Consider the following 22,249-nt stretch of genomic DNA (forward strand, 5'->3'; position numbering starts at 1 on the left):
CTGCCAGAGCAGGCACAATCATAAATCTGTTTTTGCCTTCAGATGGAATTCACTTGATAAATAGGAAATAATCGTAATCAATTGGCTGTGTTGCATATAGCTTCTTTACTCTCTGAGCCTTTTCAAAAAATAGAATTATGTTTGTTCTTACCATGTCCCTATGAAAGCAGATGAAACAATTACCCCCAACTAACACACACATATTCACAAACACAGAAAGTTCTTTAGAAGCTGAAGCCAGACGTGGCAAAGTGACAGCCGTCCTATCATACAGCAAGCCAATAGCACAATCTAGCCAAGAACACATGTGCTCCCCCCTGAAAAAAACAACAACAAATCTATGCCCAGTCTGCCAGCACCCCCTGCTTCACAGAGACATAGCTCCTCCTTGCCCAAACCCTCTCCTCTAGCCATTCTTCTCAGCCATCTGCCTGACAAGATGGCACATTCAGATAGGGTCAGCTACTGACTGATAGCAGCTGAAACATTAATGGAAGTGGGATGAAAAACAGCCCGCAGATGGAGTCCGGATGAGGAGGGGGAGAGCTGGGATTAGACCAGGGTGCGAGCTTTCAGCGCCCTCTTCCACTCTCTTCTTGCCAGCTGGAGCAGCAGATGACTGTTTCCTCTCACTCGGCACCTTATTGGTTGGGACAGAGTGTTGTGTCTGTCTGTTTAGCTGCAGAGTGATTTGCTGAATCTGCTACAAGAATTTCCTGGCCTGGACTTCACTGGGGGTTGGGCCTAAGGTAAGAGTACAGAGGTCACTAGTCTTGCTGAAGATGTGGGCCCACAGAGAGTCTCCAGGAAGATTCCAAGCAGGAAAATCTTCACTCTCATCAGCCCCCTCTTTTTGCTCAGCTGTCTCCCAAGGTGGCTATTCCATGGCAGAGGGGAACTGGGCAAGATTATGACTTGGGATTGCCCCCCTCTACCCAGTTGTGGTTCTCCCTTTCTTTTTCCTTTATCTTTCCCTTTGTTGCCTATGTCCCTGTCACCAGGGTGCAAAGCACCTTGGTTTTGTCTAGGCCTACCCCACTCTGATACTCAGCCATTGTGCCTGCACTGGAGGATGGTTAGCAGTTTTCTTTTGCGGGATTCTTTTTTTTGGTAACAGCTTTATTAATGTGTAATTGATATACTATAAAATCCACCCATTTGAAGTGTACAACTTAGTTGGTTTTAGCGTATTTGCGACCATCACCACTATCTAATTCCAGAATATTTTCATCACCCCCAAAGAAGCCCCATACCTACTAGCCATTCTCCTGTCCTTCCAGCTCCTGGCATTCACCATTCGACTTTCTGTGTCTATGAATTTGCCTATCCTAAACATTTCATATGAGTGGAATCCTGCTGTATGTGGTGTTTTATGAGTGTCTTTTTCCACTTAACAGTGTTTTCAAGGTTTATCCTTGTAACTGAATTATATTTTATTATACGGATATATCAAATTTTGTTTATCCGTTCATCTGTTGATGGGCATTTGGGTTGTTTCTACCTTTTGACTGTTGTGAGTAATGCTACTATAAGGTTTCATGTGCAAGTATCTATTTCAGTCCCTGCTTTCAATACTTTTGGGTATATATCCAGAAGTGGAGTTGTTGGTTAGATGGTAACTCTACAGGATGTCCGAGAGGTCCCCCCTAAAGTCACCATACATAGGGGACATAGAAAATTCTAGCTAAATGTACCTTTGTTTACCAAATATTCATTATGAAATTTTATGAAGAGGTGGCCAGTACATAGAGAATATTTTGTAAATAGTTTGTAATGAATATTAAGAAGCAAAGGTAAATTTATTTATAATTTCCCATTTTCCCTAAGTATGGCAACTTTAGGACACCCTCTATTTAACTGTTTGAGGAATTGCTAGACTGCTTTCCAAAGCAGCTGTAACATTTTACATTTTTACATTTTCACCTGTAATGTTCCAATTTATCCACATGTTATTGCAACGCATGTTATTATTGTCTTTTTATTATAGCCAGCCTTGTGGGTATAAAGTGGTTGAATGAGTTCTGGGTTGTTGCCTCCCACCCCTGAGCCTATCTCTCTATTGGGGGTCTGTCCCAGTCTTCTATACTCATTACTGTGAACATATTAAATCTCTAGGTCCTTTTCTAACTAATGGTTGAACTCAGGGTAACACCAGACATTCTGGCAGAGCAAAGAGCAAGAGAGCTTAGGAAAATGCTGAGCTTGCCACTGTTGGAAACCCCATAAGCAGGGGCAGTCTGGTCTACTGATGGATTTTCCTTCCCTGAAGGAGACCATCAAGTGAAGAAGTAGTTAGATGAGATTTCCTTGAAGAGGTGAGACAAGAGCTGGACCATGAATGGCAGGAGGAAAGAGGATGAGTGAAGGGAGAAATGAAGAGGCATCCTAAACTGAAAAATATAAAATCTTTTCTGAAAAGCAATTCAGATACTAACCCAAAACAAAAATGAAACTCAAACCCATCAGCCATTAATATTGTTTAGAAATTCTGGAAAACATGTTGCAGAAGAGGACACTAGAAATGATGGCTGGAATACAATGGGAGAGTTGACAGAGGAGTTCAATCTTTCCTTCTTTTCTGTGCCCTTAAGAGCCACTCAGAATCACAAATACACTTGTGACCCTTCTTACCCATAAATTCACCTATCTGGGACCCTCCAAACATACAAAGCAGAGTCTATGGTTTTGGTAAATGGCTCTGTCTAGAAAGTGTCTGCTTGGCTAAAGAAATCATACCTCGTGGGCTCCTCACTCCCATTGAGATGGAGGGATAATTGGGCAAAGGATGTTAGCCCAGAGCTGGGGCATAAAAGGATTCTCAGTGAATGTAATGGGTCAGAAGTGACTCTGTAGTTACCACTCAGGATCTAGCAATTTTTGAAAAGTTCTGCAAGCAGTGAAAGACAGTGTTATATTGCATAGGGGTTGAAACACACCTTGTCACTATGTTGCAGATACTGGGAATTCTAAACAGTTCTAGCACATATACTGACCGAAAAGTAAGTGTCCCTGCTACTTTGGAGTTTAGCATGGGCCTTATACAGAGACAGGGTCTGCCAGTGAGGGAGAAGGATGGCCAATGTGAGGACAAGGTAGTCCCACATCTTTTCCCTTACCAGCTTTTTTTCTGTCCTCAATATACCCTATCATTTATATTTATTAGTTACAGAATAAATAGCATTTATTGAGCATTAATATGTACCCAGTACTATGCTGAGCAGATTCTATGTCTTAATTCATTTGATGATCACAATCTGTGAGGAAGGTCCTGTTATCATCCCCATTTTATAGATGGGGAGCTGAGGATCACAGATGCTAAAGATTTGCCCAGTTACTAAGCAATAAATAAAAATAGTGGAGCTTTCATTTGAACCCAAATGGGACACTCTGAAATAAGGCCTTTCCTCCCATAAGGAAACGAGGGCAAAGAGTATTTGAAACTCCCACAAGGAAAAGAGGGCAGAGAGTATTTGTAACTGTTCAGAACTTAGGAATCACATGAAGAAGCTTGAGATGGGGGGATGATGGGGCAAAGGATGTCAGCCCAGAGCTGGAGCATAAAAGGATTCTCAGTGAATATAATGGGTCATTACATTCTCAGTGAGCTTCTTCATGTGAGTCCTAAGTTCTGAAAAGTTTCAAATACTCTTTTCCCTGTACTCTACAGCCTCATTCTGGATAAAACATCAAAGGGTCATGTCACAATGTAAATATCTAGAAGGGGATCCCGTTTTAAAGCATTGACTTCCATTGGCACTTCAATTAATGACTTAGTTAATGGGATTAGTGTGAGGCCTGCTAGCAGGACCTCAGCGTGATGGGTCATAGAAGAGTTAAGCTTTTACAGAAGAGGAGAGTTTAAGGAAGATCTGGAAATCATTGGACTCTGCCCAAGGAAAGCAGATCAAGTCAGGAGGCCCAGGGTAAAAGGAAGTGATGGTGGTTGGAGTGTTGAAAGGAAGAAATCTAAATGGTAGACATCGCTGGCTCAGCCGAGTGACCCATTTGAAGCACTACCTCTGATCTCAGTGAACATTCCAAAGAAAAACTCATTTGAACCCACATGGCCTCAGAGAGTGGACAGTGTTACTTTTTGGAGGGGGCTACAGAATGCAAGATGTGTGGCATCCTTGCTGTCATGCTGTCACTTAGCCTGAGCCAGATACAGCCCCAAGCTGCCCCTCTCTCCATAATAACAGTGCTCTCTCTGTTAGATGGCCACAGTTGGTCTCCCACAAGCACCCTTATTTGTCTGCTTTCTTTTCAGTTGGACCAAGGCCTAAAAGCCAGCGCAAATGTATACAGTTACTTTAAAACTGCTTAAGAAAGCAACGCAACAGCCCCAGTTTGCCCAGATGGAGGTGCTGAATGGTGTCCATAGTAGAAAACACCCCTATTGAAATAAGATTGGGAACACAAAATCATAGCTAGAGTCTGTCCTACTAGTAGGAATAGAGCTGGACTTCTGATGATCAGTATCATGAGATTGATTTTCTATGCTTCAAAGGACCCAAAATGGTTACCTAGTCTAGCCCTTGGCCTTCAAGTAGAATATTTTTCAAACATAATCATCAAATTTAATTTTTGAATGAGAAATACATTTGCATCATTCAAGAATGTGAATGCATATGTGTATGTACATATATGTATGATTGTATGTGTACATATATCTTACCTATGTATATAATAAAAAGGTATGCAGTAGAATTTCAGATTCACCCCTGTCCCACACTCACCCAATTCTTGTCTTCCTCCCACAACGTGTAGTTTCCATTATAACTTTTAGTATTTCTTATGTATCTTTCTAGATTTTCCTTATGAAAATACAAGCAAGCAAATATGAGTATACTCTTTTAGAAATATATTCTCTCTTGCATAAAAAATAGTATATTATGGGCTCAGCACCTATGCACAATGGTTATGGCACCAGCCACATACAATGAGGCTGGTGGGTTCGAGCCCAACCCGGCCAGCTAAAACAACGATGACAACTGTAACAAAAAGATAGCCAGGTGTTGTGGCGGGTGCCTGTAGTACCAGCTACTTGGGAGGCTGAGGCAAGAGAATGGCTTGAGCCCAGGAGTTTGAGGTTGCTGTGAGCTGTGACGCCATGGCACTCTACCGAGGGTGATATAGTGAGACTCTGTCTCAAAAAAAAAAAAAAAGTATATTATGCACATTATTTTATACCTTTTTTATTGTACTCATTTAATATAATATCTTTCCGTATTAGCATGTGGTGAGCTTACACATTCTTTTATATTACTGTATAACATTTCATTATATTACTGAGCCATAACATATTTGGCCAGAGGTCTATTGATAGATGTAGAAATTATTTCCAGTCTTTGGCCATTACAAATAATGCTACAATGAATAACTTTTATATGTTTCACATACGTGCAAGTATATCTATAGAAGTAAATCTTAAAAATAGGACTGCTAGGGTCAATATATGTACATTTTTAAATTGGAAGATAGTGCTGAATTTATCTTCGTAGTGTTTTTTTTTTTTTTTTATATAAGTCCTTCACAACCCTACCAAGAGAGTGTTGTTACTCAAACTTTTGGGTTTTTGCAAATCTGATAAGAAAAAAAAATGGCATCTCAGTGCAGTTTTAATATATATTTCTCTTATGAATAAGAATGAATTATCTTCCTTTGTTGTCTAAGTGCCATTTTTATTTCCATGTCTGCCAATTGTCTATTTATATTCTTTGCCCATTTTTACAGTAGGGTTATTAGTTTTTTCTTTTTCTATATTATGGGCACATAGAATTTTAATCCCCAAATAAATCCCTGAAGGAATTCTATTCCAGTGTTTTAGAATGTCTGTTAGTAGCAAACCCTTTCTTCAAATGAAATCATAAAAACACATTCGCTAATAAAATTGGAGATATTCTGCTGAAGTGGAAATGGGGATGAGATTTCTTTATTCACATCCCTCAGACACATCAAAAAATCCTAAGGCAACACAAACGTAGTTTGAAAATGGCTGCCCTACGTGGCTGGTTGGCCTGTAATTTCAGTCTCTAATAATCCTTTTAGCTAGGATTCCTTTCTAATACCTAACCTGAGTCTTTACTGATATAATTGATACTCCTTCCCACTTGACATTGATTTGTGATGATTTGGCCTGCCTTCCATTATGAACACATGACGTGTTATTTAAATATATCATCATTTAATACCTTTGTGTGCCTACTGCCACAATGACAGCAGGATTCTCCTTGAAGTCAAGGAAATGTCTTATTTACTTCTGTTGCTTTAACCTAGCATCGTGCCAGGTATTGTCAAGGTAGAGTCAAGGACTTAATTAGTACCAGGTATAGTCAAAGCTTCCACAAGTGCTTGTTAAATGAAGAAGGAAACAGTGTCTTAACTCGTGTCTCCACAGCACCTACTGTACACATAACTGCAAAACACATGCCTTTTATTTATTTATTTATTTTTCTTTTAAGAATATTTTCTTTTTTTTTTATTAAATCATAGCTATGTACATTAATGTGATCACGGGGCACCATATACTGGTTTTATAGACCGTTTGACACATTTTCATCACACTGGTTAACATAGCACATGCCTTTTATTTTTTTATTTTTATTTTTTTTGTAGAGACAGAGTCTCACTGTACCACCCTCGGGTAGAGTGCTGTGGCGTCACACGGCTCACAGCAACCTCTAACTCTTGGGCTTACACCATTCTGTTGCCTCAGCCTCCCGAGCAGCTGGGACTACAGGCGCCCACCACAATGCCTGGCTATTTTTTTTTGTTGTTGCAGTTTGGCTGGGTCTGGGCTTGAACCTACCACCCTCGGCATATGGGCGGCGCCTGTGGCTCAAGGAGTAGGGCGCCGGCTCCATATGCTGGAGGTGGTGGGTTCAAACCCAGCCCTGGCCAAAAACTGCAAAAAAAAAAGAGAGCACATGCCTTTTAAATAGTTGTCATCATCCATGGAAATTAGGAAAATCCCTTCAATTGCTTTCTTCTCTGTACCATCTTTCTAGACCAGCATCATCTACTGTTTATTGTGAATGTTGTTATGTACAAAATACTTTGGGCTTTTAAAACTGAATTATCTCTAAACTTCACAGCCATGTAAGGTAGATGGCATATTCATTTTGAAGGTGAGGAAACTGAAGTGCAAAGATACCGAAGTGGCCTTCCCAAGATCACAGAGCAAAGATATGCCAGAGCTGGTGTTCTAATCTCTTTGGGCTGCTTTAACAAAATACCATAAACTGTGTGGCTTATAAACAACAGAAATTTATTTCTCATAGTTCTGGAGGCTGGGAAGTCCAATATCAAGGTACTCCCAGATTTTTTTCTCTGGTGAAAGTCTGCTTTCAGATTTATAGATGACGCCTTCTTACTGTGTCCTCCTAAGGTTGAAGGGGCAAACAAGCTCCCTTAGGCCTCTTCTAACAAGGGCACTAATCCCATTCATGAGGGTTCTGTCCTCATGACATAATCACCTCCGAAAAGCCCCACCTCATAATATCATTGACTTGGGAATTAGGATTTTAATTTATGCATTTTGATGGGATACAAACATTCAGACCCTAGTAAGTGGGCCCCCAGAGAACAATGCTCACCAACCCAGAGACCAAGGTCAATGCTTTTCTCTTGTATTGCTGTGAGATACAGAGCTGAAAAACACTATGTGAAATAGCACTCTTGCCATTCTCTCCTCCCTGGTATTTTTGAGACCTTGGGTAGAGCCCTTTGGACTGTAGTTCTACTTTTTCGGAAGCGTGTGAGTCTCTCTCATCTTACAGGCAATTAACGAGCACATAACTTCTTCTCTCTATCTTTTGTTTTTATCTCCGTATCCTCCATATTCTCCCTCCAACCCAACCCCCATATGGGCTGCAAATGTGCTGGGATTATACCAGTAACATGATAGAGAACCAAAGAAACATTAGAATCAGTCTGAGCCATCAAAATTCAAGTAGGAACCAGAGTAACAGCAGCAATGGCAAAAGAAGCAATGTATGACTGTCTCCTGACATACAAACTAACTTTATGACTAGCCAAGAACTGCCCCACTAAGAAAATGAAAGTTTGAGCTGGGGAGAGTAGGGAAGAGAGTAACCAGTATGAGGACTTGTTCCAAGAGTGGGAAGAAGGGGAGTTTCAGGAGGGAGAAAAGGTATACCAGAGGAGGCAGGATAGGACTGCTTAGTAAGTTAGCCAGTTGTTCTGGAGGGTGAGAAAAAGCCTGTGCTGAAGTTATTCGCACTGAGATGTTAGTAACAGCATGTAGCCTCTTGCAGAAGTCTTGGGATTATAAAATCTGATTGAAAAAAGGCAATTCTTTAACAGAAAGGAATGGACTTTTAATCGTGACATCTCAGTCATCAAAGAGAGAAAAGGTGGTAAGAGATATTTAGGATAAAGGAGTGTTTTCTGAGAACCTCAGAAATCATAGTTCTGCGTACATACTTTTTTTTTTTTATTTTGTAGAGACAGAGTCTCACTTTATCGCCCTCGGTAGAGTGTCGTGGCGTCACACTGCTCACAGCAACCTCCAACTCTGGGGCTTAGGCAATTCTCTTGCCTCAGCCTCCCAAGTAGCTGGGACTACAAGGCGCCCACCACAATGCTCAGCTATTTTTTTGTTGCAATTTGGCCGGGGCCGAGTTTGAACCTGCCACCCTCGGTATATGGGGCCGGCGCCCTACCCACTGAGCCACAGGCGCCACCCCTCCCTACATGCTTTTATAACACCATCCCTCTCCTGGGAAGAAGAAACCATTTCTTTCCCAACAAATAGGTAGTCATATGGCCTAGTGCTTGTCTGTTTACCTATGATGTCCTCCCTCCACTTCTCTTCATAGTGCTGTGTGAGGATTTAACTGGAAACAGGAGAGATAGGGGTGGGGAGGCTAGAAGCCTTGCAGCCAGGTCATTCGTGTTATAGCATACCCCAAGGGGTCCTGGAGCCAGCTTTGCTTTGGATTGATTTTCTGCCAGTACTCAGTCAGAAACACTGAATGTACTCCAAGGATAGTTGGTTAGAAGCCTAGCCACCTTGGAAAATCTGGGAAGGGAAAGGTTAGAGTAGGAGGTGTCTTTTCTTGCTTCTGTGGTTGGGAAGCATGCTGTGTTGGCTCTCCAAAGACTCAAGGGGAAATGTGAGTCTCATAATCCATTCTTAGATAGAAACATGAGGCCCAAAGGGGTAAAGTGCCTTGTACAAGATCAAGGGGAGTCAGTACCTGAGTTGGGATTATGACTCAAGAATCCTGTCCCGAAGTTTTAACACCCACCTGTGACAAAGCACAAATTTGAAGGCAGGAAAACCATCTTGCTGAGTTTGGCTCACCTATTAAATAGTTATGTGAAAGGACTCAAATCTTTGGGGCTATTTATTTTCATAATTCTCTCCCCTATACCATTAGGGATGTAACAAGAATTAAATAAGAATAAATGAGAAGATGTTAAGATAATTTTATTGCGTAAAACTAGTCTTAAGCATGACTATAATTAGTTTCTTTTTCTTTGATTCTATTGTGTCTTTCTTTCTTTCCCTTCCACCCCGTCTCCTGTTGAGTAGAATAATAGACTCCAGTGCCAGGTTACTCAGAAGACTATTATGAGGAAGATTCTCAAGATCTTGCTTGCACTGGAAAATCTCACCCTGCAGTTGCCTTGCTGTTGATCTCTTGGTGGAAGGCCTGGTTCAAAAATCAATCCACATTCCTTACAGGCAAAATAATTCCATTTTTTTTTTTTTTTTGTATTCCAAAGATCTGCCAGGTTCTGTAAGAGCCACGGCAAATATTATTTTGTAGGTCACTGTAGTTTTCCTTCACCATGAAATGCTGAGATTTGGATTAATTAGAGCCCAGGGGGCAAATGGCCCTGCTTCTGTCCTTTCTCTGATGGGTTTTACTCATGTCTGCCAGCTGCAGCTGTCTGGTTGTACACACTTGTGAGCAGGGGCAGGGCCTCTTAGTCCAGACAGAGTCAATTAGTCCGAGGTAAACTCTTTCTAGGAGCAAAGTCATCTTCTTTTTAAAGCAAAATTGAGGGGTCATTAGCAAGTAGTTAACACTCAAGGAATGAGTTACTCAGAAATTGAGGCTAGATCAACTTATATAGTAAACTATAGAATTGGGTTAATTACCTAAATCATCAAAGCTAAAGAAAGTGTGGCATCTATTTCCTAAGTATTTTAGTCCACACATTCTAGAGGGACAATATGAACTTATGTTCTGTTAATATGGGTTTGGGTTTTCAACTCAATGCTCCCTTCCTTATTAGATAGGTTTGAAATGACTGGCACTCTTTTTAATAGTGGCAAGGAGGGAAAATTCTAGACCTCAATTTATATTCTGGTGCTGCTACTTACAAGTTGTATGACCTTGAATGAGTCAATTTCTTAAGTGTTTCTTCATCTGCATAATGGGCATAACCATAATGTCTACCTCAGCATGTTATTAGTAGGAGCCAATGAGATGATGTATATTGTACCTGGCATATAGTTAGGACTCAATAAATGTTATCTATTTTTAGTTACTATGATTATGTGTATTATTGTTAGCCTTCATCATTTTCACTATATCCATGGAATAATTTCATTCTGTTTATTTAAATAATTGTATTGAGATACAATTACCATAAAAATCGATTCATTATAATTTTGACTGATGGAAGGAAAGGGTCATCCAATTCTCTAAGCCTCTTCCTGATGAAACATGTAACTTCCATAATTTCTCTTCTTCCACTATTTCATGGCAGGTACTTTCTAAGCCTTGCTAATATCTACTGTTGATTTTTATTCCCCTTTTCACCAGTTCTCTAACTTTGTGACTTCAGATAAGTCACTTAACCCCAGTGACTTGTTTTCCTCCAATAAAAAATGAAGGTGAATCTACCATACTTGATTCACAGTGTGGCTTTGAGGCTCCACTGTAATATATATGAATCTCCATATAAATGGTTTGCTAGGTTACTATAATTCACAAATATGAGTTCCAATAATATTCAAGTGCCAAACTGTATGTTTCAGGCGTAAGATGCCATGAGAGGTTCAGATCATGGGCTGGAGTTATTAGGGAATGCTTTGTGGAAGAAAGGGGATGTGAACTAAACCTTCAAAATCTGGTAGAACTTTACTTGGTGGGAAAGAGTGGGTGAAGTGGGCAATCTTGGTGGAGGGATTAAAAACAAGCAAAAACTACAGAGGCTGGAACAAGTATACAGGCATACATCAAATGATATAAAATGTGGGAGGGGATAAAGTTACTAGGCTTTTCTGAAGGAGCAGTGGGAAAAGATTAAATAGAAAGAATGTGGACTCTCTCCTTTCAGGCGAGTTAGTATCTTATTTATCCAGGACTATTAGCTCCATGTAGGCAGAGATGTTATCTGTGTTCTCTGATTTCTCTGTAATGCTTACTTAAAGTGCTTGGCACATAGTAGGTGCTCAATGAATGCTCAACCCATGAAAGAATGGATGGATGAGAATATCATTTGCTGTTCTTGTCTGGCCACTTTAATATTATCTAAAATCACTAGCCACCAGAGCAAGGACTTCTACTCCCTCTATGTAGTACAGCCCCATCTGCTGTTGAGATTTATGAAATTCTTTGCAATGATGCCAATACTCAAGGTGGTTTTTCTCCACTCTGTTCCAGAAGACTCCTTACCCCCAGTGAACAATAAGGTGATGAGCAAGTCGTGTGAGTACAATGGGACCACTTACCAACACGGAGAGCTTTTTGTGGCTGAAGGGCTTTTTCAGAACCGGCAACCCAATCAGTGTACCCAATGCAGTTGTTCGGTAAGACCTTACTATCTCCTACCCGAATATGAGAATTTCTCCTGTGCTTGTACTTTTTATTGCACTTAACACTACAAGGTATTTGAGTGAAAGATGAGTTGCATTTAAATCCTAAGCCTCCCTGCCAATCCAAACTCCTTAACCTTCATCAACACAGGGTAGTTGTGTCGAAGAGCTCCGACTCAGTTGTATCCAGTCTTAAAGTTGAAGGATTGCTGAGATGGACAAAGATGAGTGGTTTATCTTGATCTGAACTCATTTTCCTAATAGTTATACCACCAAACCCTTTATCTAAAGGACTCAGCATTAATTGAAGCCTTGTGCAATAGGTGGAAAATCATTGTCACCATCAAGGGCCACTGAATCCAATTCACAGGAAAATGGGGGTATTTGTTGGTTGCCATCTCTGATGTATTCTACTAACCAGTTAGTTCCCAGTGCCTTGTAATGAGAAAACTCTATGAATGCTTGATCATGATGATTTTCAGGGCATTACTTGTCAAAATAACTGTGCTTACCTCATGAATAACATACCAATGATATCTTTACCTAATTGTGCATTCTAGCAAATACATAGAACTAGAAATTAAAATGGATGTTTAAACTCAATCATAAAAGAGTGAAATTAGATGTAGAAACAACTTTTCTGCCTATAAGAGGCACTGAACATTGGATTGCCAAGTTATATAGAATCTTTTCCCTTTGATATTTTTAGCAAAGATGTAATTCTGAGTAGTTGGAGAGCATTTAATCTTGGCCTTGCTTTCCTAATGACCTTTTAGGAACCCTTGTAGGCCCAGAAGATGTACATCTGAGAAGTAAGAAAAAGGTTTAAGGAATAACGTTTGAAAGATATAATTTTAGGAAATGAAGATTATTGGAAAGACAGATATAACCAGCAAGTAAATTTGATCTTCTTCCTTGCCTTGTGCTGGACTGAGGTGTGAAATGCAGATCATCTTGCATAGTTTTAATTACCCTCAGCTAGCTTGTCTCTTTGGTCTGAAAGGGAGACCCTAGTGAATGTTACAGGTTGCAAGTATGACACAAATCCTCATTCCTTTCAACTTTCAACACCCATCTAGGGTGTTATGGGGACCAAGGGGTATAGGGAACAGAGAAGAGAGGAACAAAACTATATTGGGTGATTTGGAGGCCCATGGCACCTTCATGGACGCTTTGAGCTACCTTAGACCAAGATGCCTGACTAGGATTGCCTTAGTCTCTGGTATGGAAGAATTATAAATAGATAAAATGCATAATAAAATGTAGGCAGTACCTAGAACCAACTATGGGAGAGCAGTAGGGAAGGATATGCTGTGTTTTGAGCCCCTGCTCTGCTCAGGTACTGAGAAAAGGCTTTACACTTACCCTGATCCTTCTGACCTTAATTCTATTTCTCCTTGGCAGGAGGGAAATGTGTATTGTGGTCTCAAGACTTGCCCCAAGTTAACCTGTGCATTCCCAGTCTCCGTTCCAGATTCCTGTTGCCGGGTGTGCAGAGGTAGGTGTCCCATATCCTGAGACTCGGGGTGCTGCCATCCTGAGCAACAGAACTTAGAAAAGAGGAAAATACCTGTCCAATGTCCTAGAGAAAGGAGAATTTTTTTGTAGTAGTCCTAGTTTTCAAAGACTCTTTAATCCACAGAAGGAAAAAAAAATAAATACACTGATTTTAAGGGCCACAGCCTAAAAGAAACTGTGCTGGAACACAGCAGGGGAGTAGGGGGAGATGCATGTAATGTGAAAGTGAACGTCTTTATCTCTCCTTCCTTAATCCCTTCTAGCTTGGTCCCTAAATTATTGTATCATAAAACACAGACCATTTTCTTGCATAGCCTTAAAAGGAAGAGTAGACCTTGCAAAACTTTGATCTGACCATTCTGAATACTGTGCAGGGCAAATTTAGGTATTTTTCTTTTTTTTGTCTTTTTTTCTTTATTAAATCATAACTGTATACATTGATATGATCATGGGGCATCATACACTCGCTTCATAAACCATTTGACACATTTTTATCACAGTGGTTAACATAGTCTTTCTGGCGTTATCTCAGTTACTGTGCCAAAACATTTACATTCTACATTTACCAAGTTTCGCAAATACCCCTGTAAGATGCACCACAGGTGTGATCCCACCGATCCCCCTCCCTCTACCCACCCCCCCCTTCCCACTTCCCCCTATTGTTAAGTTGTAGCTGGGTTATAGCTTTCATGTGAGAGTCCCAAATTAGTTTCATAGTAGGGCTGTGTACATTGGGTACTTTTTCTTCCATTCTTGGGATACTTTACTAAGAAGAATATGTTCCAGCTCCACCCATGTAAACATGAAAGAGGTAAAGTCTCCATCTTTCTTTAAGGCTGCATAGTATTCCATGGTGTACATATACCACAATTTATTAATCCATTCGTGGATCGATGGGCACTTGGGCTTTTTCCATGACTTAGCTATTATGAATTGGGCTGCAATAAACATTCTGGTACAAATATCTTTGTTATGTTGTGATTTTTGGTCTTCTGGGTATATGCCCAGCAGAGGAATTACAGGATTGAATGGCAGATCTATTTTTAGATCTCTGAGTGTTCTCCATATATCTTTCCAAAAGGAATGTATTAATTTGCATTCCCACCAGCAGTGCAGAAGTGTTCCCTTTTCTCCGCATCCACGCCAACATCTCTGGTCTTGAGATTTTGTGATATAGGCTAGTCTCATTGGAGTTAGATGATATCTCAAAGTAGTTTTGATTTGCATTTCTCTGATGATTAAAGATGATGAGCATTTTTTCATATGTCTGAAGGCCTTGCGCCTGTCTTCTTCAGAGAAGTTTCTCTTCAAATCCCTTGCCCAGCCTGCGATGGGATCCCTTGTTTTTTTCTTGCTGATGCGTTTGAGTTCTCTGTGGATTCTGGTTATTAAACCTTTGTCAGAGATATACCCTGCAAATATCTTCTCCCATTCTGAGGGCTGTCTGCTTGCTCTGCTTACTGTGTTCTTAGCTGTGCAGAAGCTTTTTAGTTTGATCAAGTCCCAGTAGTGTATTTTTGAAGCTGCTTCAGTTGCCCGGGGGGTTCTCTTCATGAAATACTCACCCAGACCAATTTCTTCAAGGGTTTTCCCTGCATTCTCCTCTAGTATTTTTATAGTTTCATGTTTTAAGTTTAAATCTTTAATCCAATGAGAGTCTATCTTAGTTAATGGTGAAAGGTGTGGGTCCAATTTCAGTCTTCTGCAGGTTGCCAGCCAGTTCACCCAGAACCATTTGTTAAATAGGGAATCTTTTCCCCACTGAATGTTTTTAATTGGTTTGTCAAAAATCAAATAGCGGTAAGTAGCTGGATTCATCTCTTGGTTCTCTATTCTGTTCCATATATCTACTTCTCTGTTTTTGTGCCAATACCATGCTGTTTTGATCACTATCGATTTGTAGTAAAGTCTGAGGTCTGGTAGTGTGATTCCTCCTGTTTTGTTTTTATTTCTGAGTAATGTCTTGGCTATTCGACGTTTTTTCTGATTCCATATAAAACGAAGTAATGTTTTTTCAAGATCTTTAAAATATGACAGTGGAGCTTTAATAGGGAGTGCGTTGAAATTATATATTGCTTTGGGTAGTATGGACATTTTGATAATGTTGATTCTTCCTAGCCATGAGCATGGTATGTTTTTCCATTTGTTAACATTTTCAGCTATTTCTTTTCTTAGAGTTTCATAGTTCTCTTTATAGAGATCTTTCACGTCTTTTGTTAGGTAAATTCCCAAATATTTCATCTTCTTTGGCACTACTGTGAATGGGATAGAGTCCTTAACTGCTTTTTCAATTTGACTGTTGTTGGTGTATATAAAGGCTACCGATTTATGAATGTTGATTTTGTAACCTGAGACGCTGCTGTATTCCTTGATCACTTCTAGGAGTTTTGTAGTAGAGTCCCTAGTATTTTCCAGATACACAATCATATCATCTGCGAAGAGCGAGAGTTTGATCTCTTCTGACCCTATATGGATACCCTTGATCGCCTTTTCTTCCCTAATTGCGGTGGCTAAAACTTCCATTACAATGTTGAAAAGCAATGGAGACAATGGGCAGCCTTGTCTGGTTCCTGATCTGAGTGGAAATGATTCCAATTTAACTCCATTCACTATGATATTGGCTGTGGGTTTGCTGTAGATAGCCTCTATCAGTTTAAGAAAAGTCCCTTCTAGACCAATTTTCTTGAGTGTTCTGATCATGAAGGGATGCTGGATATTATCAAAAGCTTTTTCTGCATCAATTGAGAGAATCATATGGTCTTTGTTTTTTAATTTGTTTATGTGCTGAATTACATTTATAGATTTACGTATATTGAACCAGCCTTGAGACCCTGGGATAAAACCAACTTGGTCATGATGTATAATTTGTTTGATGTGTTGCTGGATTCTGTTTGTTAGGATCTTGTTGAATATTTTTGCATCTATATTCATTAGTGATATTGGTCTATAATTTTCTTTTCTTGTTGGGTCTTTTCCTGGTTTGGGGATCAGGGTGATGTTTGCCTCATAGAACGTGTTGGGTAGTCTTCCTTCTTTTTCTACATTTTGGAACAGGTTGAGTAATATAGGTACTAATTCCTCTTTAAAGGTTTGGTAGAATTCTGACGTGAAACCATCTGGTCCCGGGCTTTTCTTTTTAGGGAGGTTTTGTATAGTTGATGCTATTTCTGAACTTGATATGGGTCTATTCAACATTTCCACTTGATTCTGGTTAAGTCTTGGAAGGTGGCGCGCTTCCAAGTATCGGTCTATTTCCTTCAGATTTTCATATTTCTGAGAATAAAGTTTCTTGTAATATTCATTAAGGATTTTTTGGATTTCTGATGAGTCTGTGGTTATTTCGTCTTTGTTGTTTCTGATTGATGATATTAGAGATTTTACTCTTTTTTTCCTGATTAGGTTGGCCAGAGGTTTATCTATTTTATTGACCTTTTCAAAAAACCAGCTTTTTGATTTATTGATCTGTTGTATTATTCTTTTGTTTTCAATTTCATTTAATTCTGCTCTAATTTTGGTTATTTCTTTTCTTCTACTGGGTTTGGGGTTGGAATGTTCTTCCTTTTCCAGTTGCGTGAGATGTCCCATTAAGTTGTTAACTTCCTCTCTTTCCGTTCTCTTGAGGAAGGCTTGCAGTGCTATAAATTTCCCTCTTAGAACTGCCTTTGCAGTGTCCCAGAGGTTCTGATAGTTTGTGTCTTCATTGTCGTTTTGTTCCAAAAAATTGGCGATTTCTTTCTTAATCTCATCTCTGACCCAGCTATCATTCATCATAAGGTTATTTAACTTCCATGTTTTTGTATGGGTATGCAGATTCCTGTTGTTACTCAATTCAAGTTTTATTCCATGATGGTCCGAGAAGATGCATGGAATAATTTCTATTCCTTTAAATTTACTGAGGTTAGACTTGTGACCTAAAATGTGGTCAATTTTGGAGTAAGTTCCGTGGGCTGATGAGAAGTGTGTGTATTCAGTTTTGTTGGGATGAAATGTTCTGTAGATGTCTGCTAAATCTAAATTTTGGATGGTTAGGTTTAAATCTAAGATATCTTTGCTCAGCTTCTTTCTGGAGGATCGATCCAACACTGCCAAGGGAGTGTTGAAATCTCCGACGATTATGGAGCTGGAGGAAATCAAGTTACTCATGTCTGTTAGAGTTTCTCTTATAAATTGAGGTGCATTCTGGTTGGGTGCATAGATATTAATAATTGAGATCTCATCATATTGAGTATTACCCTTAACAAATATGAAGTGACCATTCTTGTCCTTCCTTACTTTTGATGGTTTAAAGCCTACTGTATCTGCAAATAAAATTGCAACACCTGCTTTTTTCTGATTACCATTTGCCTGAAATATGGATGACCATCCTTTCACCCTGAGTCTGTATTTGTCTTTTAAGTTGAGATGTGACTCTTGTATGCAACAAATATCTGGCTTGAGTTTTTGTATCCAGTCAGCTAACCTATGTCTCTTTAGAGGACAGTTTAAGCCATTCACATTGATTGAGAGTATTGATAAGTCTGGTGGAATTTTGGGTATCGAGTTTTTCAAAGGTCCAGTGGACATTTTTAATCCTTTCGCCAGTGTGGAAGTTGGAGTTTGACCCGAAGTTTCTCAGTGAGTTTACTTTTGTGGTATAGGATTGGGTTGGTCATTGTGGAGGATAGGTCTGAGAACATCCTGAAGAGCTGGTTTACTTATGGCAAATTTTTTCAACATATGAATGTCATTGAAGTATTTAATTTCTCCACCATAGATGAAACTCAGTTTAGCTGGATACAAGATCCTGGGTTGAAAGTTTTTTTGCTTTAGGAGATTAAAAGTTGATGACCAGCCTCTTCTGGCTTGAAAAGTTTCAGCAGAGAGATCTGCAGTTATTCTAATATTCTTACCTTTGTACGTTATAGTTCTTTTGCCGGGCTGCTTTGAGAATCTTCTCTTTCTTGTTAACTTTAGTGAAGCTAATTATGATATGTCTGGGGGATGACTTATTGGGGTTGAATCGTGCTGGGGTTCTGAAGCTGTCTGCTATCTGAATTTCAGATTCTCTAGACATGTCTGGAAAATTTTCTTTCATAATTTCATGCAGAAGGGCCTCTGTGCCCTTGGAGGCGACTTCATCATTCTCAGAAATTCCTATAATCCTTATGTTGCTTTTTTTCGAATTATCTGAGAGTTCTCTGAGTGAGTGATCCGTTTTTGCTCTCCATTTCTCTTCCTCTTTGAGAGATTGGGAGCGTTCGAAGACTTTATCTTCAATGTCAGAAATCCTTTCTTCTGCTTGCTCCATTCTGTTACTGAGGGATTCTACTGTATTTTTCATATCTTTGAGGGCTGTAAGTTCTTGCTTCAGTGTGTCTAAGTCTTTGGTGGTTTTGTCTTTAAATTCGTTAAATTCTTGAGACAATTTTTGAATTTTTCCTCGAATTCCTAATTCCATTTTATTAATCTTGTCTGCAATCCAAATTCTGAATTCTATTTCTGACATCTCAGCCAGTTGTTTATAAATGGGATCTTCAATCACATCTGCCGTATCTTTTCTTGGGGGGGTTGATCTATTCTGGTTATTCATGTTATCAGAGTTTTTCCGCTGATTCCGCCCCATGGTTATTTTACTCCCTTTGGTTTTTCCCCTGGGGTTTTATCGAGGCCCCGTACAGTGTTGTGGCCTGAGAAACTGGGGCCCTGTCTGGTGTGGTGGAGCAAAGTGGTTCTGTCTTGCTTTCAGCTGGTTTCTGTTCGATCCTATTGCAACTTCTACTCTGGCTTGAAGTCTCAGCTTTTGTTTGCGTCCTTGTGATCACAGCTTGCCTCAGCGGTGTTGATGTGCGTTCTTCAACCTTCTCTCTTGGTGAGGCTCAAGTCCACCAGGACACCAACTAAATTCCTGTCCCTTAACTCTCCTTCTGGACGGGAGCCTCTGTTGAAAGCTGGCTTCAGTCTGCCATCTTGTCTCCCTCCAAATTTAGGTATTTTTAAAAACACCACAGTACAATGGTGACAGACTCTCTAAAAGCAAAACAGAGAGCATCGTCTTTTCAAATTATATCCAAAATGGAATCGCCATCTTCTCAAACAGTCTTCATCTTTGGATTGCTTTTCTCCCTGCCTCTAGGTTCCTGGGATCAGACTTAATTGCTTTTAATTCCTCCTTTGTTGCCTTTGCTCAAATTACCAAATCTGTCAGCAGTCTTCCATGTGTCTCCCTTCTCCCACTTACCCACTGGCAGTATCTTAATGTTGTCTTCTTTTCTTCCATTGAGTCAACATATTAGTTGAGCGTCTACTGTATGGTCAGCATTGTGCTAGAAGTTGCACATATATTGGTACATACAGGACATTTTTAGACCACATGACATCTTTATGTGAATTACAAAATGATTCCCTAACTTAAGATACTTCATTGCCATTTTCCAGAAAATTGTTGTGAATGCACCCCTTAGATCTGGCATCCTTGTGTAATATACAACTGACACGACCATATATATGGCAGCAAATACATGTTCTTTGCTATTAAAGAACTCACATTCTACTGAAAAAGACAGTAATCAATGAACAAACAGATGCTGAAATACAAACACTGTAATTCCGAAGCAGAAAATATACAAAAGACTGAGATAGAACATAAGTGGTTTATATAGGTTGAGTAGCCAGGAAGGCCTCTCTAAGGAGGTAACATGTAAGGTCAGCCTTGAAAGATGAAATTGTGCCATCCGTGTAATGACACTGGGGAAGAGTGTGTTTTCTAGGCAGAGAGAAGAGAAAGTTCAAAAGGCTCTAGGCAGGGAAGGATGGGGAACCTGTACACTTCTGAATTAAAGACTGTTCCTTTTTAAGTACCAAAAGAGGCAAGAAAAGATTCACCTTTCCCTTCTGCACCAATAAAAGGATTTGTTCCATGAAATTTGGATTTAGTCAAGAATCCAGAAGGCCACATATGGCCCCCAAGCTTCAGGTTCCCCACCCTTGAAAGTATTCAAGGAGCCTAAAGACCAGTGTGTCTGAAATACAATGATTGTGGTTGAAACGGTCATGAGATAACACTGGAGAGGTGAATGGAAGTAAGACCACCATGCCAGCAATGAAGGCCGTGGGTAGAAGTGTGGATTTCAGTTTGTATTGAGAGGCCATTAGAGCATTGTGAACAAGAACAAGACATGGTCCAATTAATGTCTTATAAGATCTCACTGGCCCTTGTTTCCCAACTAGTCTGGAGGGAGGTGGTAGGGTGATTGGAGAGAAGACCAGAAAGAGGCTTGATATAGCAGCCTCCCTAGTGTGAGAGGACAGGTGCTTGGGCTGGGGACAGTGCAGAAGAGTGTTTCAAATTGGTCTTTGGAGTCAAACTGCCTTGGTTCTAATCTCACCCCTGCTAATTTATGGCTGCCTGACCTTACTCAACCGTTGTAATAATCTTTAAAGTGAGGATAATGTTAGCTCCTGCCTCCAGAATGGTTGTGAGGCTTAAATGAGAAAAAGACCTAGCACAATGTCTTACATATATTGGGGGCTCAATAATGAAAAGTGGACAAATTTGAAATTCAAGCCCAAATTCAAATGTGAGAGGCGGAGCAAGATGGCAGCCGAGTAACAGCTTCCTTGCATCTGGGCACCGTGAGTCTGGGGATATAAGACTCCAGGCATCTCTGGCTGGTGGGATCTGCCTATCATCACCCCTGAGAGGATACAGGGAGTCAGCAAGAGACTTCTGGACCCCAAGAGGAGGACTAAAACAGTGGAAAACCGGCAAGTGGTCGCATGTGTTCAATCCGTCTAAACCCGCCCGCAACTGTAAGTTCAGTAGCAGCGAGACTGCAAACCAGAAAGGCCTTACCTGTGAACTGTTTTGGTGTCTTTGGACTTGGCACTCAGCTGAACTGCCTTGGGGAGAGCCTGAGTGGGAGTGCGGAGAACTTTAGCCTTTGTCTAGGGCCCCAGTCTGAGCTGCTGAGCCAGACGGAGCTAATAGTGTTTGGCTCTGGGTCACAGGCAGACATTGTGAGCGATCTGCCCCGGTAAGCTCCGCCCTCAGGGTCGCAGAGCTGGAATTGGGTGGGAGCTGGTAACCCAGCAACCAAGTAGCCTAAGGGCGGGGTCTGAGCCGCCTTGCAGCCCTAACCCTGGGGGGGCAGAGGGAGACACAGGGTAAGTGGATAGCCACTTCAGCAGTGATTCCAGTGACAAGCACTTCCCTGAGAAAGCTTCTGCTCAGTAAGTGAACAAGTTAAAAGTGCCTTTTAAGTGGGCTGAAGAGAGATTTAGGGTGTCTACCTGCTGGGGTTTGAGAAACTAGCAGCCTCCAGTCGTATCAGAACTGTGATTAACATCTCATACCCCAGAAGACCACGTGTTGCCCAGACAATATTCAATAACATATACATACTGCTTTGTTTTTGGTTGTGTTTTTTTTTTTTTTTTTTTTTTTGGTTTGGTTGTTTTTTTTGTTTATTTGGATGTTGTGGATTGTTGTTTTGTTTTTTAAGTTCAACCTTTTCCATACAGATCCTTTTTCTTTCTCAATTTTTCTAGTTTAATTATAATTTCCCATTGCTGCCTATTTCAATAATTAGAACTTCATTTTTGTTAGCGTTTCTACCGCTATTATTTGGTTTTTCCAGCAAATTTTATCCCGTAAAGTTTTCTGTTTGCTTGTTTTGGTTTGATTTATAGCATTTTTGTCTTTCCTCTCTACTTGGTGGAGGTGGGGTACTGTGTCTGATCAGGTTAGCAAAGAGCTGCTGACCTCAAGGGAACCACCCAACTGGGCACCCCCAGAAGGTGGTTTTTTTTTTTAAGGTTGTATCAAAGTACCCTACTGTACACCTATATTGCTCTGTCTCCCTCTTTCTGCGCCTCTCTTCTTTTTGTCAATATTCCCTTTACCCACCCCCTCTCCTTTCTCTATTTTTCTTTTTTTTTTCCTTATCACTCGGTCCT

At 40.3% G+C, this 22,249-nt stretch overlaps 1 protein-coding gene across 4 annotated transcripts in view; it reads left to right on the plus strand.

The window, feature by feature from the left end:
* The window catches only part of CHRDL1 (chordin like 1), a 144,064-nt gene that overhangs the window by 76,448 nt on the left and 45,367 nt on the right, over window positions 1–22,249 (plus strand). For 2 of the 4 annotated variants that reach the window (XM_053580764.1, XM_053580766.1), the window contains exons 5-6: window positions 11,646–11,791; window positions 13,202–13,295. In XM_053580764.1, coding sequence (XP_053436739.1) covers window positions 11,646–11,791; window positions 13,202–13,295 — 240 coding nt within the window. The remainder of the gene's footprint in view (window positions 1–11,645; window positions 11,792–13,201; window positions 13,296–22,249) is intronic. The other 2 variants (XM_053580765.1, XM_053580767.1) reach the window with 1 other exon arrangement.

The sequence above is a fragment of the Nycticebus coucang genome, chromosome X, assembly GCF_027406575.1.
Source record: "Nycticebus coucang isolate mNycCou1 chromosome X, mNycCou1.pri, whole genome shotgun sequence".
Taxonomy (NCBI): Eukaryota; Metazoa; Chordata; class Mammalia; order Primates; family Lorisidae; genus Nycticebus; species Nycticebus coucang.